We start from the raw sequence: 14,644 nt of genomic DNA on the forward strand, positions 1-14,644 counted from the left end.
TGTCCTCGCATGAACTTGATGATTACCATGTACAGCACATGCAGGCCTACATTGCTAGATCTGAGCAGGTGAGGTCCTGATTTGGTCTCATTATTAGGATGAAAGGGTGGGAAGAAAGGATTTGTGCTTGTTTTAGCAAGTCTCGGTATTCAGTCAAAAAGCCTTATCTCCACCTCAGGGAGATCAGGGAAGAAAGTGGATGCTTTCTAGACGTTTTCTGCCAGCACAATCTTCCATGCCTGGGAGGCAGCTTACTTAGATTCTCAGCATTTAATACCAGCAACGTTAAATACCCTCATAATTGTTTTAGCTTTACTGCTCAAAGCCCTCCTTATTATATGAATCAAACTCAGGACCCTACAGTGCGCGGCTCTGCCAAAGCGTGTCACTTTCCCGGCTCGACGATGTGAGTGCACAGAGTATGTGGAGCCTAGTTCTGGTAAAACAATATTATTTTATTGTACAGGAACATGGCTGCGCTAATTCCTCTAGCTGCAAACCTCACGGACCACAACTTTGTCTATAATTTGCTGGGAGCATATGTTCATAGCAACGGTACATAAAGCGGAACGGAAAACAGTAGTAGAGAGCGCATTAGTCAGTTCAATGATTGGTATACAAAGCGAGGGGTTTTCCTCCGACTTTCTTCCCCTTCCATGGGGCCCTGGAGACGCAGTTCCAGCACCAGCACTGCTTTGGTTAGAGCTTCTTTTCAGTGTTGTAATCTTATTGTATGTGTAGTGTAGAGATGACAAAAAATCCTTTGAAATGGATGACATTCAGTGCACATGAACGTATACTTAAAACCTATGTTAAAAAAGCCTTAAAAATAAAAAAATTGTTTTTCCACACAATGTGCTATTTTGCAAAACCAGTTATTACACTAGCAGTGAGCTATTTTGTTTTTTTGGTAACTTGTTTTAGAGGAATTTTTTAAACCTATTGTACTGTGTAAAGCAGAATGAACTCAATGAAAGGAACTGCTTGGCTTGTAATCAGAGTGGGAAGTTAACACCAGGCCCCGGCCAAATACTGGTAAAATTTGGACACGGCCGGTAAGGTTGTCTACTCTACTAGCCACTTTGGCAGGCAACCAACTGCAGTATCATTTAGAGGTTCTTTTCTTTTTTTAAATGAAGAGTGGGCAGTCTACTCAGCTTTAGTATTTTTTTTTCTTTATTTGGATAATGGGAAAGTAGTGAGGGAGAGAGAGCAGGGGGGACAAAGGAGAAAAACTTCCAGTTCGAAGCCAATGGGGTTACATGTCCAGAATCAGCAATATTAACCACTTTGCTATCTCTGGGCTCAAAGTTGTGTTTCTATTCTAAAAAATCTAATTGGCTGATAATATAGTGAAAGTGGCAGGTGAATTTTGGGACTTACCAGCCACTGTGGCCTGCAAACAAAAACATTTGTCTCCTGCCCTGCTTGCAATGCACTGTCAGTCATAATAACCACAAGTGTAAACACTCCCGGCCACCAGCAGGTGACACTTTTCCCTTTGTTCTCTGTGATGCCATTTGTCCGTCATCCTTGTGCCTAATGGATGACAAGCTTTAAAACTCCAACGTATCATGTCCTGTTCAGATGTAACTTCTTATGCAACCCAATCCTACTGTGTCCCCAGGCTGTGAGTGCATGTCCAAGACGAGGGGCCTTTAAAAAGCTTTCCCCTTCACTGGTCTACCAACAGACGGGGCTTGTGTGGAGAGGCCATTCGATTGCCCTGCTGGGCTCCGTCAGTGTGTGTGTGTGTGTATGTGTGTGTCTGTGTGTGTGTGTGTGTGTTTGTGCATGCCCACGTATAGCTGCATGTGTATGTATGTTTTGCCCTAGCTTGGCAGGACTCCCACCAATATTACAGCCTAGACCCTTTCTCTCCAGTCCTTTTCTCCCCCTCTGCTCCCTCTCCTGTCCTCCTGCTGTATCCCACTCTCTCTCTTCCCATTGCAGTAATTAAGTCTCCACTGTGCTGCGGTGCTGTTACAGCTCTCTGTCTGCATGCTCCACTGCAGCTGGCTGTCACCACAGACGATTGACTACACCTTCTTTTGTGCTTGTCCGGCCTAAATTATGTTTAGCAGAGGTGGGGACTCAGGGAAAGTCACATGACTTGGACTCATGTCAGACTCGAGTTTAATTGCTTGAGACTTGACTTGATGCATGAACAGAATACTTGGGACTTTGACTTGTACTTTGATGACTTGAAAAGGTTTCTTAAGTCTTGACAAAAGATCTTGTGTTTGTGTAAATGATTTGGATTGAACTTGATTTGTTCCATCAGACGACTGAATTTAAATTCTGTTTTCTGAATTTGTATGGAATGATTGAATTTACTGAAGTTGAAACTGATTATAGAAATCAAACTCATGCACTTGTTTTTATCCTATTAAAACTATATTACATTAAAAAGGTCCTAGATATTTTGTTTTATTTAAGATATTAAATTGATACTGGACTCTTGATTTGTTCTGACTTAACTTGCTAGGTTTTTGACTTTAATGACATGGATTTGACTTAGACTTGGCTTGGTAATCTACATTTAGACTGGGGACTTGACTTGACACTGACTTGGGATTCAAGCAAAGTTGACTTGGTCACACCTCTGATGTTTAGCCATATTAGTGTCCAGGAAGCAGCGTAGTATCCAGGAAGTAGGGAATAAGATTGAGCAACATTGATGATATAGTGTTGTTTCTTGTCCTTTTGCTGTTTAACTTCAACGCTTTTACAGATATTAATGTGGCAGGATAGTTAAACAAGATGGATTGCTTTATTTTCTCACTTAAATGCTAGAAGGCACTTAATATAATTCTGTTCAGTCCGGTCAGACCCTTGCAGACACTGGGTTTGTTTTTGGAAAGGGCAGTGGCCTCTACAGCCAATCGCTTCTCAGAGTACCATGTCCTTCTATATCCTTTGCCTTTCCTCTCTTGTCAGCAACATAGCCTAACCGTGGCCTGTTAGCGGTGAAGGGTTGTGAGGACAGAGAGGCCTGGCGAGGTCAGCAGCGGTGCTACTACAGCGGCGGCTAGCTTATACTATACCAGCACTGCCTGTCTTCTCTTAGGTTGTAAATCTCCTGTGCTGTGTCATGTGAAATTTGTTTAGCGGTGTGCCTGCCTCCGGCTCTAAACACAGATTGCCGTTTAAGCGGCGAGCCACTACATCCAGAAATGTTTTTTGTGTCCCATTTTCGGCAGATGGTCAAAAGACATGACGGGCATCGCAGCAGGGGCTGGTGTCCAAAGTGGTGTGGTCAGCTAATGTGAAGGCCGCGGCGTACTGACTCAGTTGCCCTCACTACATCTCTGGCTTCAGTCCCTAACAGGATATTTCATGGCTTATGCTCGTTTATTAACTCCTGTACCTGTGCTGAGTGAAGCAAGAGTGATCCTCTTCCCTCCTTCCTTCCCACTTGGACAGTGTCGCAGACACTTGCCACTAAACTCCATTAGACATCTGGTTTAATATTCCCCCTATTCTTCTCCCCTGGACGTTTCCAAGTTCATTGAGGTTTTTCTGGTCACTCCAATTTTCCACTGGCAGCTAGCGAGGCTATCCCAGGGTGGTTCCTCCTGGAGGGCTGTCAGGACTCTGGGGCCAGCCTCTTTAGGGCTTTCTGCTGCTGTTATGGGTGCTTTTTCTCCTCCGCATTTCATCAACCACACGGCTGTTCAGCAAGCAGGGCCTTCCTTCCCTGAGGGCATGGGAGTGTACCGGCACTGCACACACAGCATCCAACACGAAACAACAGAGCATTGTTGTAGAAATACATTTAAAGTTTCCTCCTTGTAATTATACTGCATTTGTCTTGTCAATACAGTATCAGAGTTCTCTCTTAAAGCAGTGAGGACCTCCGGATCGCTGATTTCTCTCACTCTGGGGCAGCAATATATTCATGCATTCATCATTCATCATGCAAACTTAAGATAAGTTTTATCATTGAAGCATAACTTTTTGCGTAACACTCAAACTACAAACATTTATTTAGAGTTATTTTTGCAAATTTGCAGCATAATTACAGATGATTTGATTTTGATTTGATGGGCAAACGGGAGAATGCATGTTAAAATGTCCATGCACATGCATATTTGTACCCACAGGATAACACATTAAAGTGCATAAAAACTTATTTCCGATGTCGTCCTGGGTTCACTGCACAAGGAAAAAAGGGGGGCTCGGTCCTCATAGTTCCATGGCTTGTGTAATTGGCTCTCATTATGGCCAGGCAGAGGCCTGGCAGTGCCAGACCCACCAGGGGGTGACAACCAGTACAAGCCCCATCATCATCATTTTCCCCATGAGCAGCGCGGCTCAATGGGCCCAGAAACGGGCATGCATCTATGGCACAGGGAACCACCCTTTCTCTGGAAACTGCCTTCATCCTGTTTTTACCATTACAGTGACGTTGTTTGCGCATGTGTGTGTGCAAATGTGCTTTTCTACAGTGGGTATGTATGTTTGTCTGTGTGTGTGTGTGAGGGGGTGGGGGGGGCGGGGGTAATGTGGGTGTGCTGTGTGTTTTTATTATGTGGCCTATCATTGGGTATTTATGTGTATGTATGCACGCACGTATGCATGCGTGTTTGCGCGTATGTATGCGTACGTGCCTCCATGCATGTATGTATTCACGTGTGTATGTGTGTGAGGTGGGGGCAGCTGAATCGTACCACAAGCTGGTGGGGCTCAGCTCTGCAGCTGCTAGCCAGAGAAGCAAGTGGTTGTGAGTCAGTCCCCACCAGGCAAACCAGTGGCCATGGCATTAGTTCTACAGCACCCAGTGCCAGGATGGGAAATTAACAGTCGCTCAGGACAAAAATGTCCCCGAAAGTTCAGAAAATGCTCCTAAAATTGGAATTATGGGTGCAAAAACTCCCCCTGGGAAAAAGGATAGAAAATAGAAAGTTATTGCAAATTACTATATATAATCTGAGTTTCACAAATCTTACTTTGATGTGAATTGCTTCTTCACATAGGCAAAAAGACCCCCGTAGAAAAAGTTAATTTCCCCTGCCCAGTGTAAAGCAGTCATGGCTAGGCTAGGCGCCAGCTAACTCTAGCAGCCTTGACTCTATCTGACCACAGTGTTTGGGCCCATAAAATAAGGTAAAATAAGCAGTGATTTTACGTCTAGTAACTTTCAAAATTGTTAAAAGTTTATTTGGTCAGGCAAAATGACATAGGCCCTACTGTATATCTTCTCTCATGTCTGAGGCATTTAGTGTTTTGTTTCCCTATAATTTCCACTGAATTTGTTGTAATTTGCTGCTGCAGATGTAAACAATTCCTCCATTTGCTCATTTTAGGATATTATTCCTATTTCTTGTGGACTAGACTGTAGGTATGACTGCAATATCTGACAGGCTGTGTTATTTCATACAGTGATTCACCAGATTCAGAACTATTTTGCCTCTCTTAAAAACTCACAAACTTTTAATTTCTTTTGAATACATACATCTAGGGGCCGATTACGAAAATAATCTTAAGACAGTAGAATCACTGTGATAGAGTACAGAGAGTCTGATATGCTTGTCAGCATGTTTGTGTTTGTCCCCATGCAAATTAGCAAAATATAGCCCAAAACTATCCACTTCTGTGTAGCTGGTTGACCTTCAGCAGTAACTCAGGATGATTACAGTTATAATTACAGTTAGTACATAAAAGACTCAACCAACAAATCAGTCTGTATGGAAACTCTGACCGCAGAGGATAAGATGCATCCTCTCCTCTTCATACCCAAATGTACAGAACGGTGGAGCAGATGTTTAGGTCTAACGTGATACAGTTCAGTGTTTTGCAGAACTATTCAGATGGGCTTCTTAGCTTTTCCTCCGGTAGCCATCGAAGGAGAGATAAATCATCAGGCAGCATATGGCTCTTTGAAGTGCAGGGAAATGCATTTCACCTAGAGAGATTTGAGCGATTGCAGCTATAGTAACTTGCTGAGTACATTACACAACGTACATCAGAAGACTTACAAAACATTCCTTTCCAAAAAACTGAAACACTTTGCGGTTAGCCTAGCATTCTGTCTCTCTGCTGCTTTCCCTGTGGCCTCGGCCCCCTTACATATTACTGCCAGTTGAGGAGACACCAGAGTCATAACAGCCCACGGCCTCTTTTAGACCAGGACAGACCTTTTAAGCCAGATCCCTGTGTAGCCATTAGGAGAGTGGTGGAGGACTCCCTGAGATATTTATAAAGAGAAATGAATGATACAGCATGGTTATTATCATTGACCTGTTGGCTACGTTTGTACCTTCTCTGTTGGCTCCCTTTTCATCTTTAATCCATCACTGTTATTACTAGAAACTGCTTGTCGTAACTTGATTCTGTGATACAGTTTAAGGGCATAAAACATGATTGATTTATACAATTCTCAACGATTTCAAAGTCATTTATTTAGCATTCATTATTATAATAAATCACAGCTGTTGGGTGAAAAACTTGTATCTCCAATATACAAGAAACTTTTCAGTAACTAAGAAAACAGTCTTGTATTTAGCTTGATAACAATGCACTTTTGATTTCATCATCTGGGTTTTGAAAGGGTTTCTTAAGCCCAAGAGGTTGGAAAATGTTCTCAACCCATAGAGGATCATGCAATCATTCAATTTAAGTGAAAATCATCCAAATATGAGTTACAAGGTTTACACACAACAGTGATATGATGTTACTCATACAGGTAAACAAGTATGACATGCAGGTAAAAAATGTCCTGTTAGGTTTAGCCGTTGACCTTATATTGCGTAGCGTTAGTCCCATCTGGCTCCTGCATCCCGGAGTCTTTCCCTTCCTGTCGTTGAGCAGCGTGAGTGAAGCAGCCAGACCTGCAGACCCCAGCTGTTTGCAGTGTGGGCAGCAGTACAAGGTGCTCCTGCAGAGGAATTCAGCACTTTGGACAGCACCTAGACCAGCTCTCCCCACACTGGAATCCCAACACTGCACACTTGGAGGCTGGGCCCGAGGACTTTGCGGTCGGAACTGTGACCACATTGCTACCAAGGTGCAGGAGGGAAGCAGTTGAGGAGAAGGGTTGGAAGGAAAATGTGGTGGCTTATCTAGACGATGGAGCGGACTTGAAATTTCTGTGCTGGTTTTTCGAGATCAATTTCAGTATTGGGTGAAGTGATTGGAGCGGCATGTTGAATGCTTTTCTGTACGGTTGTGTTGTTATTGCCCTATCCATGGTCAGCGTCAACCCAAACAAGCACAAAATCCTCACAAAATCAAAAATATGGAAACAGTTTTGAATTGATATCAGAAAGATATTTAGGTCCCAATTTCACAAAATGGCCATGGACTACGGATGTTGTCTCAACTTTTATTTTGACATTATGGTTACACAGGTCTTCAACATTGGTGCAGGCTATTCAATGTCAAAATGTTTGCTGGGTATTAAAGGCTTTTTACATTTTTGTACCTGCAGACGCAGTGCTGTGGTTTTTCTTTGGGGAATTCATGCTTTTACTTCTTCATACGTACCTTATGTGACTGGCAAGGAATATCCCTAGTATATTTTTTAGGTATTGTACCCGCCAACCACAGAGCACCTGTTTTTGCTGTCTTTTACTACCTCAGATCTATCATCATCATCATTCTGTTTGCTGGGTATTGTTTTATGGAGTTATCATATTACAACAACTGGAGTGGCAGAAGCAGTGCAATGCCTCATCACAGCTCTTGGCAGTTGTCAACGACTCAGGAGGAGTCGATATTTGTTTCTCATCTCATCCCAATATTTCTGAAACATCTCTCTTTCCCCTCTTTCAGGCAGCCGGGAAGCGGCGTTCACGTATGCCATCACAGCAGCAGGGGTGGCCCATGCCATCACAGCCGCATGCAGCCAAGGCAACCTGAGCCAGTGCGGCTGCGACCGGGAGAAGCAGGGCTACTACAACCAGGAGGAGGGCTGGAAGTGGGGAGGCTGCTCGGCTGACATCAAGTACGGCATCGAGTTCTCCCGCCGCTTCGTGGACGCCCGCGAGATCAAAAAGACCCCGCGCCGCCTGATGAACTTGCACAACAATGAAGCAGGGAGAAAGGTAAACAGGCTCTTCAGATACATTTGATGCTGAGTTGCTTTTTGCCACAAGTATTGTTCTGGAAGTGATTTCTCTCCCTTTTCATGGTTTCAGTGTCAATAAAGAGATGTTTCAAGTTTCAAGAATCTTCTTGAATCAGATGACAGTATCATGAAATAAGGCAGATTACTCTACCAGTATCAAGATAATGTATTAATTAATAATAATTCTTTTCATTGTGAAAATGTGGAATTATGTCCTTCCACTGGCAGGTTTTTTTTCTCCACTTGTTTTGAGAAAAATACAATTTTAAGATGGATTTTTTGCAGTGCATGTCAAGCATAGAATCTTTTGTGTGTGTGTGTTTGTGTGTGTGTGAGCACATGTATGCATACATGTATGTTCATGTGTGCCCATTGATTCAATCAGAAGTGCAAACAGCCCTAGATACAGAGCAGAAACTTCCAGTCATGTGTCAAAGGTCTGTGACTGATTGAGTTGCTGACTGATTGATCACCATTTAGCCTTTCAGCAGCTTGTTTTGCTTCAGCCAATTACTGGCATTTCTTTCCATCCTAAAAGAGTGTCCTTTACTTCTGAAAGAGTGTGTTGGCAAACTTCATCATGGACATGTTTGTTTGCTATTAGTCATCCCAGAACAGTCATGGTAGAGAGAGGGAGAGAGAAAGAGAGAGAGAGAGAGAGAGAGAGGGGGAGAGAGAGAGAGAAGGAGAGAAACAGAGAGAGAGAGAAGTGAAGAGAAGAGATGACGTTCTGGTGACAAATGGATCTAATTAATAACCCATGGGTTTTATCGTGTCCACTGGGAAAACGGAGCTCGGCCAGCGGTTGCCAGATGGAGACCCGCCATCCCCCCTTCCAGTCCTTTCATGGAATTATGAAGTGTAAAGTCAGGAACAGGATATTATTGCAGTTCTCTGCACAATACCAAAACATGTCGCTGCCATTTGACTGCGTCCATTCAGTGTGTGAAAGCAGGCCGACAATGCCGGCGTTAACACAGCAGACTGATAGGGTCTGCGTGCCAGTGTGCTGGCATGGTGAGCTGTCAGGGTTAGAGCTGGCACTGTTGCTGTTCTCATTCTGGGGCTTGGAAGCTCAGGATCTATCAAGATGTGAAAAAGTCGTACTTCTTCTTTGCCAAGACAGCAGGAAAGCTGAGCGGGACAAATAGTAGAGAGAACACAAGAGAGAAGTTTCTGGGTGGATTCAGTCCTAGACTGGCAGGGGAACCTTTGGTTCCAGAGGCAGAGGTCTTAACCTCTACACCATCTCTGGGCACATATTCTGACTGTTTGTTTGTGTGTTTATTGGAATACACTATGCTATTCTTATGCTACAAAAGGACTATTTACCCTTTTCTGGTGGGCTGGTTTGGATTATGAAGAATCATGGTTTGGGGACACAACAGCTTTCAGCTTTGAACTGACCAGACAGAACAACAATGTGCGGACACACCAAGTTTATTTGAACTTCTCATGCATGAAAAGTGTAGTCTACTGTCCACAGTCTGTCTTGTGCTGTCCCTGCGCACTGAATGTGAGGTCCTATTGTCCTTGTACTGTGTGTCAGTCAGTCATGTGCCATGAAACTCAATATATAAGTTGTCAATATGCCTCTGCAGCAGTGTCATCGAGACAAATTATGGTGCATTGTTCTTGCCTATAAAAATGATTCTGATTCTGATTATGACAAGGGAGGAAATTGTGCCACAAATGGGATCCAGCTGAGTTAAAGTTTTTTTAATCATTGATAAGGGCAGAAAAACTATAATTACAATAGATTCCGTGACTGAACTGTGACTGTAAAGGAACCCAGTGAATCACCCTATCCCTTTCATCTTGGGTTTGACAAGTGATCTTTAGAGGGGAATCCGGTCATATTGGACTAATTGGTAACAGATCGGAGACTTTGATGGACACGGTTTAAGTAAATGTTTCCATGCATCCGTCAGAACGTCAGATTCCTTACCCAGGCATTCATTGTGGTTTTGCGCCATACATTTTTGGAAGTCCTCATTCTGAATCAACATCCGAGGCGAGACTGACAGTTGACCCCGGCCTTTACGAACTCGGGGAAGCTCATGTTTTTTCAATCAAATCTCCTCAAAATAGGGAAACTTTGACCACAGAGTGCATGGATAAGACAGACGGAGATAAAGAACAACTTTGTATTTTTTTTTTTTTTGTGTACATTTTGTAAGTGTCTGATAGAAATGACGACTTGTACCACTGGCAAGGCGAGGTGCCAGGAAAAAGCGGCACTGGAAAAATGCCCTGCCAACCAAACTGTACATCTTATACAACAAATACACATGCTTCGTTCAAGCAAGTCAAGAGTTCCTAATTGGGTTAAAGGATGTAAGGACTATTACAGACGTGTTAATGTGACCCATTCAAACCCCACCCCCGCTTTCCTCTGTTCCTTTGCCCGTGAGTACTGTACGACAGAAAAAGAAGTGGGTACAGTTTGTCTTTTGAGGTTTTTTAGTTTTTAAGTCCCACGGTGCAAGGATTGACTCAGTCTTGACACTCAAATACTGTGGACACCACACAATATTTCCCATATGGCACAGGATTAGGCAGCTAAGAGAAGACATTCTGCCCTGTGTGCCATATGTTGGAGATATCCTCAAAGTGAAATTACGGCTAAGTGGGCATTTCGAGGCTACGACCTAAGAAATTCTTCAGCTACATTATTATGTATACAAATGAGTCCTTTGACTAAACAAACGGTCTGAAACTATCATTGTGATAATGATTATTTTAATACACTTTCATAGCAACTTATGTTTCATTAGTTAAATAAACATCAAGTCCTGCATTCTCTGGTCCAGATGTAAACAATTAATGGAGTTTTGTTGTGTGCTGCATGTGCAACACATTTAATAACAATCTGCATTTAAATCAGCTAAAATGATGGATAGCTATATGAGATCCATATTTATTTTTCTCTGTCATTGATGTGGTTTTAGGGAAGGTAGACAGAATTACAGGATAGGATATTACCAGTAAATTTGCAATTTCCCCTCTTCCATGACATGTAGCTGGCATTTACGACTGTTTTAGATTTTCAGATATGCCTGGTTTGGTCCACTTCACAGAGATCTATCACTCTGCACTCTGCAGCCAGAATGCTAACGTTTGCCCCTCAAATGTAAGTGCATGTGGCATAAATGCACTGAACTAACAAGCCATCAGCACAAGCACCACTTCCTAGCAGCATGGATACAGATCAGAAATGCACCATTGCCATCATTCTATTAACACAATATTAACACGCCGCTTAAAAAATTCAAACAAATGCCTTGACATTCAGTTGATCTGTCATATTCCACATTCGTTTCCACTTACACAGCCCCACGACACAAAGCCGGCATTCAGCCACCATCTGCTCAAAACTTGGGTTATTCATTAATAAACCCAGTGTTCAATTTAAATAAATATGTCCTCTTCACTCAAATCTTTCATCTGTTAATGTATATGGAGTGCTGAAGTGAAAACAAACCAGACATATCGACATATGTTCTATCTAGGAAAATGGTGTGGTATGGTGCATGCTGAAAACAGAGTGGCTGCATCATTTTTTAAATGTTTTTCTGTTGTTATTGTTTGTGCATCTCCAGCGATAACATACAAACAGTATCCACAACAAAAACATACTAATAGTATATGATAGAGTATATGAAAGAAAGTATATGTATAAAGTATATGAGTATATGAAAAAAAGGCAACAAAAACAATTAGTGAAGAAAGAAAAAAAAGCAAGTAGTCAGGAAGAATAAGTGTGTTATGAAGTAACTGCAGTCCCTAGTTCATCAAAGAACCATGCTGTGGAACTGATTGCATGTCAATAACTATAATTGTTGTTGGCATTTACGAGGAACTAGGAGGTTGTTCTTTGTCAAAGGAATTTCCTTTGTACAAATTTGTGGTTGGGGATCAAACTCGTGTCCGTATTTTGTTGCAGCTCTCAAGCTTTTCCCTTTTCTGTGTCGCTGTCTAGGTTCTAGAAGAAAGGATGAAGCTGGAGTGCAAGTGTCATGGCGTCTCGGGCTCCTGCACCACCAAGACCTGTTGGACTACACTTCCCAAGTTCCGTGAGATTGGCTACGTACTGAAGGACAAGTACAACGAGGCCGTGCACGTGGAGGTAGTGCGGGCTAGCCGGCTGCGCCAGCCCACCCACCTCAAGGTGAAGCAGACTCAGGGCTACCGCAAGCCCATGGAGACGGACCTCGTCTACATCGAGAGGTCACCCAACTACTGCGAGGAGGACGCGGCCACGGGGAGCGTGGGCACCCAGGGACGCCTGTGCAACCGTACCTCGCCGCATACGGACGGCTGCGACCTCATGTGCTGCGGCCGAGGCTACAACACGCACCAGTACACTAAAGTGTGGCAGTGCAACTGTAAGTTCCAATGGTGCTGCTTCGTCAAGTGCAACACGTGCAGCGAGAGGACGGAGGTGTTTACCTGCAAATAAGGAGGCGAGGAGGGGAGGGGCCAAGGACTAGCAGGATGAGGAAGAACCAAGAGAGCGAAATAAAAGTGTGTCTTGGAACAGTGAGAGATTTTGAAATACCGGAATGGAATTTACACTATCAGCTCTTCATGGCATCGTTTTGCACAGCAGAATCTATATTTGCTTTTGAGAAAGTAAATGCTAAATAGGTAATACCCCAGAACTTTACTGTCACTTAGAGATCGTGCTCACTACGTACTGATGTATTCACGGTGAAGTTGGGACTACAGGAAACTAATGAGGCCCTCGATGGGAACTGTGCTTTGCACTCTGGGAAATGTAATTCTTTATTTCACGGGAGACTCTTGCATGGAAAGAAAAGACAGCAACCTGGGAGTTCATCAAAAATGACAGCAGCTGATGAGGGGTGACTGGGAGAGATCCCTCTAAGTCTTTGATTGAAAACTTTTAAGAGTTTTGTCTTATTTCCACTTAAGGGGAACAGAAGTGAATATTTGACCCCCCAAATTGGCTGGGTCTTATGTTGGAGGTTTGTAGAAATGAAGAACACTTTGTAAAGTATGGTGCCTTGGGGCGCGCCAAAAGCTGAGTGGAGAACTCTCTTTGTTAAGCCCTCTGCTGCCAACTGGAATATGGTGGAGTATGTTAGTTTTCCAGTCACACTGGAACTGTCTGTTCTGAACACTGAAAATAAATTGTTTATTTATGTTATAGTATCTTAAAACGAAGCACTAACGGGTAGAGATGTCTTTTTTGTACTAAGTGTAAAAAAAATACTTTTTAGAAACTTTGACTGAAGATGTGTGTCTATTAGAAAATGCCCCCCAGTCCCCAAAGCAAGTCCTCTTTTCTAAAAAAAAAAAAAAAAAAGGTTTCATTGCTACTGGTGTGTTGACAACAAAAACATCATTACAGTGTATTTCACATTCAATCACCTTGGTTCTATTTTACTGTAGCATAGTTTTTGTTTGCAGTCCTTTATGCACCAAACAGTAACCTCTGTTTGGGCGCTTTTGCATTTTCAGTAATAGACAGTAGCAAGAAAACTCTTTTAACTGCAGAGATCCTTCCTCAATTCATTAAACATGAAATTGATATGTTGCTGGATGTGTTGTCGAGTGCTGCACTGATATTTTCTATTCAGATACGACTCATAAGACTTAAATAAACTCCCATTTGACTCAGTTTGGCAATTCATTGCTAAAATATTAACTGAAGTTGAACCCGGAGTCTGCCTTCAATTTTAAACACAATATTGATTCATTCATTTCAAAACATATGCAAAACTGTGGTCATATGGTATGGGAACTATTCAATGGTTATGGGTAAAGTAACCATCGGTGACAACTACACACCCACGCATTTTATTACAGAAGTAACATCAGACCAATAGTAACACATTTCCACAAAACAAAAAATTCCAACCTTTACATTTTTGCAGTTCAATTTGTAATTGAATTAAAGATTAGATAAACAATGTCAGCCATAATCTAAAAAAAAGCCTTTAACTGTATATAATCATGCTGGAATATAATTAGAATGTTTAAAGTTCATACTAAAATACCAAGAAAATGATGCTGATACATGTATATTTTTTTTTACACAATTAATATTGATATTTTTTTGCTCGATATGCTGACAAAGGAGAGTAAATAGTGCAGTCTAGCCATTTTCACACTCCACCTAACACAGAGCTAACTCTATTTTAGATTATTTTTAACCCAGGGCTGACTGAGCCCTAAGCCCAGGACTAACTAATGATTCACATTGGCAGATTGTCATGAGGGCTAATACTGACTTTAGCCCCTGGCTGGATTAGCTCCATTCTGCTGCAGTGTTAGCTACGACTTTGCAGAGTTAACAGTAAAATTCTAGAACCTGGCCCTGGCTAACTCATGCAGTGTGAAAATGGGCTAAATGAACCCTTGGCCAAGAATGTGCAGTGCAAAATGCACTTATGATGGTGGCACTTTATGTTATAACCACTTTTGTTTTTGTTAGCATATCCATGCTATTGTTGTCTATTCATCTTTAACCTATAATACACTATGTTCCAAGGTCATGTGAGGTTTACAAATCCTATAGGCCAGTTTATTTACTTTTTTGGTTTA

General features: G+C 42.4%; 1 protein-coding gene across 2 annotated transcripts in view; it reads left to right on the forward strand.

Moving 5' to 3' along the window:
* Positions 1 to 13,601, forward strand: part of LOC139665609 (protein Wnt-7b) — a 30,115-nt gene extending 16,514 nt beyond the window's left edge. For both annotated transcript variants that reach the window (XM_071544688.1, XM_071544689.1), the window contains exons 3-4: positions 7,777 to 8,048; positions 12,054 to 13,601. In XM_071544688.1, the coding sequence (XP_071400789.1) occupies positions 7,777 to 8,048; positions 12,054 to 12,533 (752 nt within the window). In that variant the 3' untranslated portion in view covers positions 12,534 to 13,601. The remainder of the gene's footprint in view (positions 1 to 7,776; positions 8,049 to 12,053) is intronic.
* The last annotated feature ends 1,043 nt before the right edge of the window (positions 13,602 to 14,644 follow it).

This window comes from Centroberyx affinis, unplaced genomic scaffold (genome assembly GCF_046629955.1).
Source record: "Centroberyx affinis isolate AG114_WGS23_722 - 3 ecotype Tasmania unplaced genomic scaffold, CSIRO-AGI_Caff_v1 ptg004631l_1, whole genome shotgun sequence".
Classification (NCBI taxonomy): domain Eukaryota; kingdom Metazoa; phylum Chordata; class Actinopteri; order Beryciformes; family Berycidae; genus Centroberyx; species Centroberyx affinis.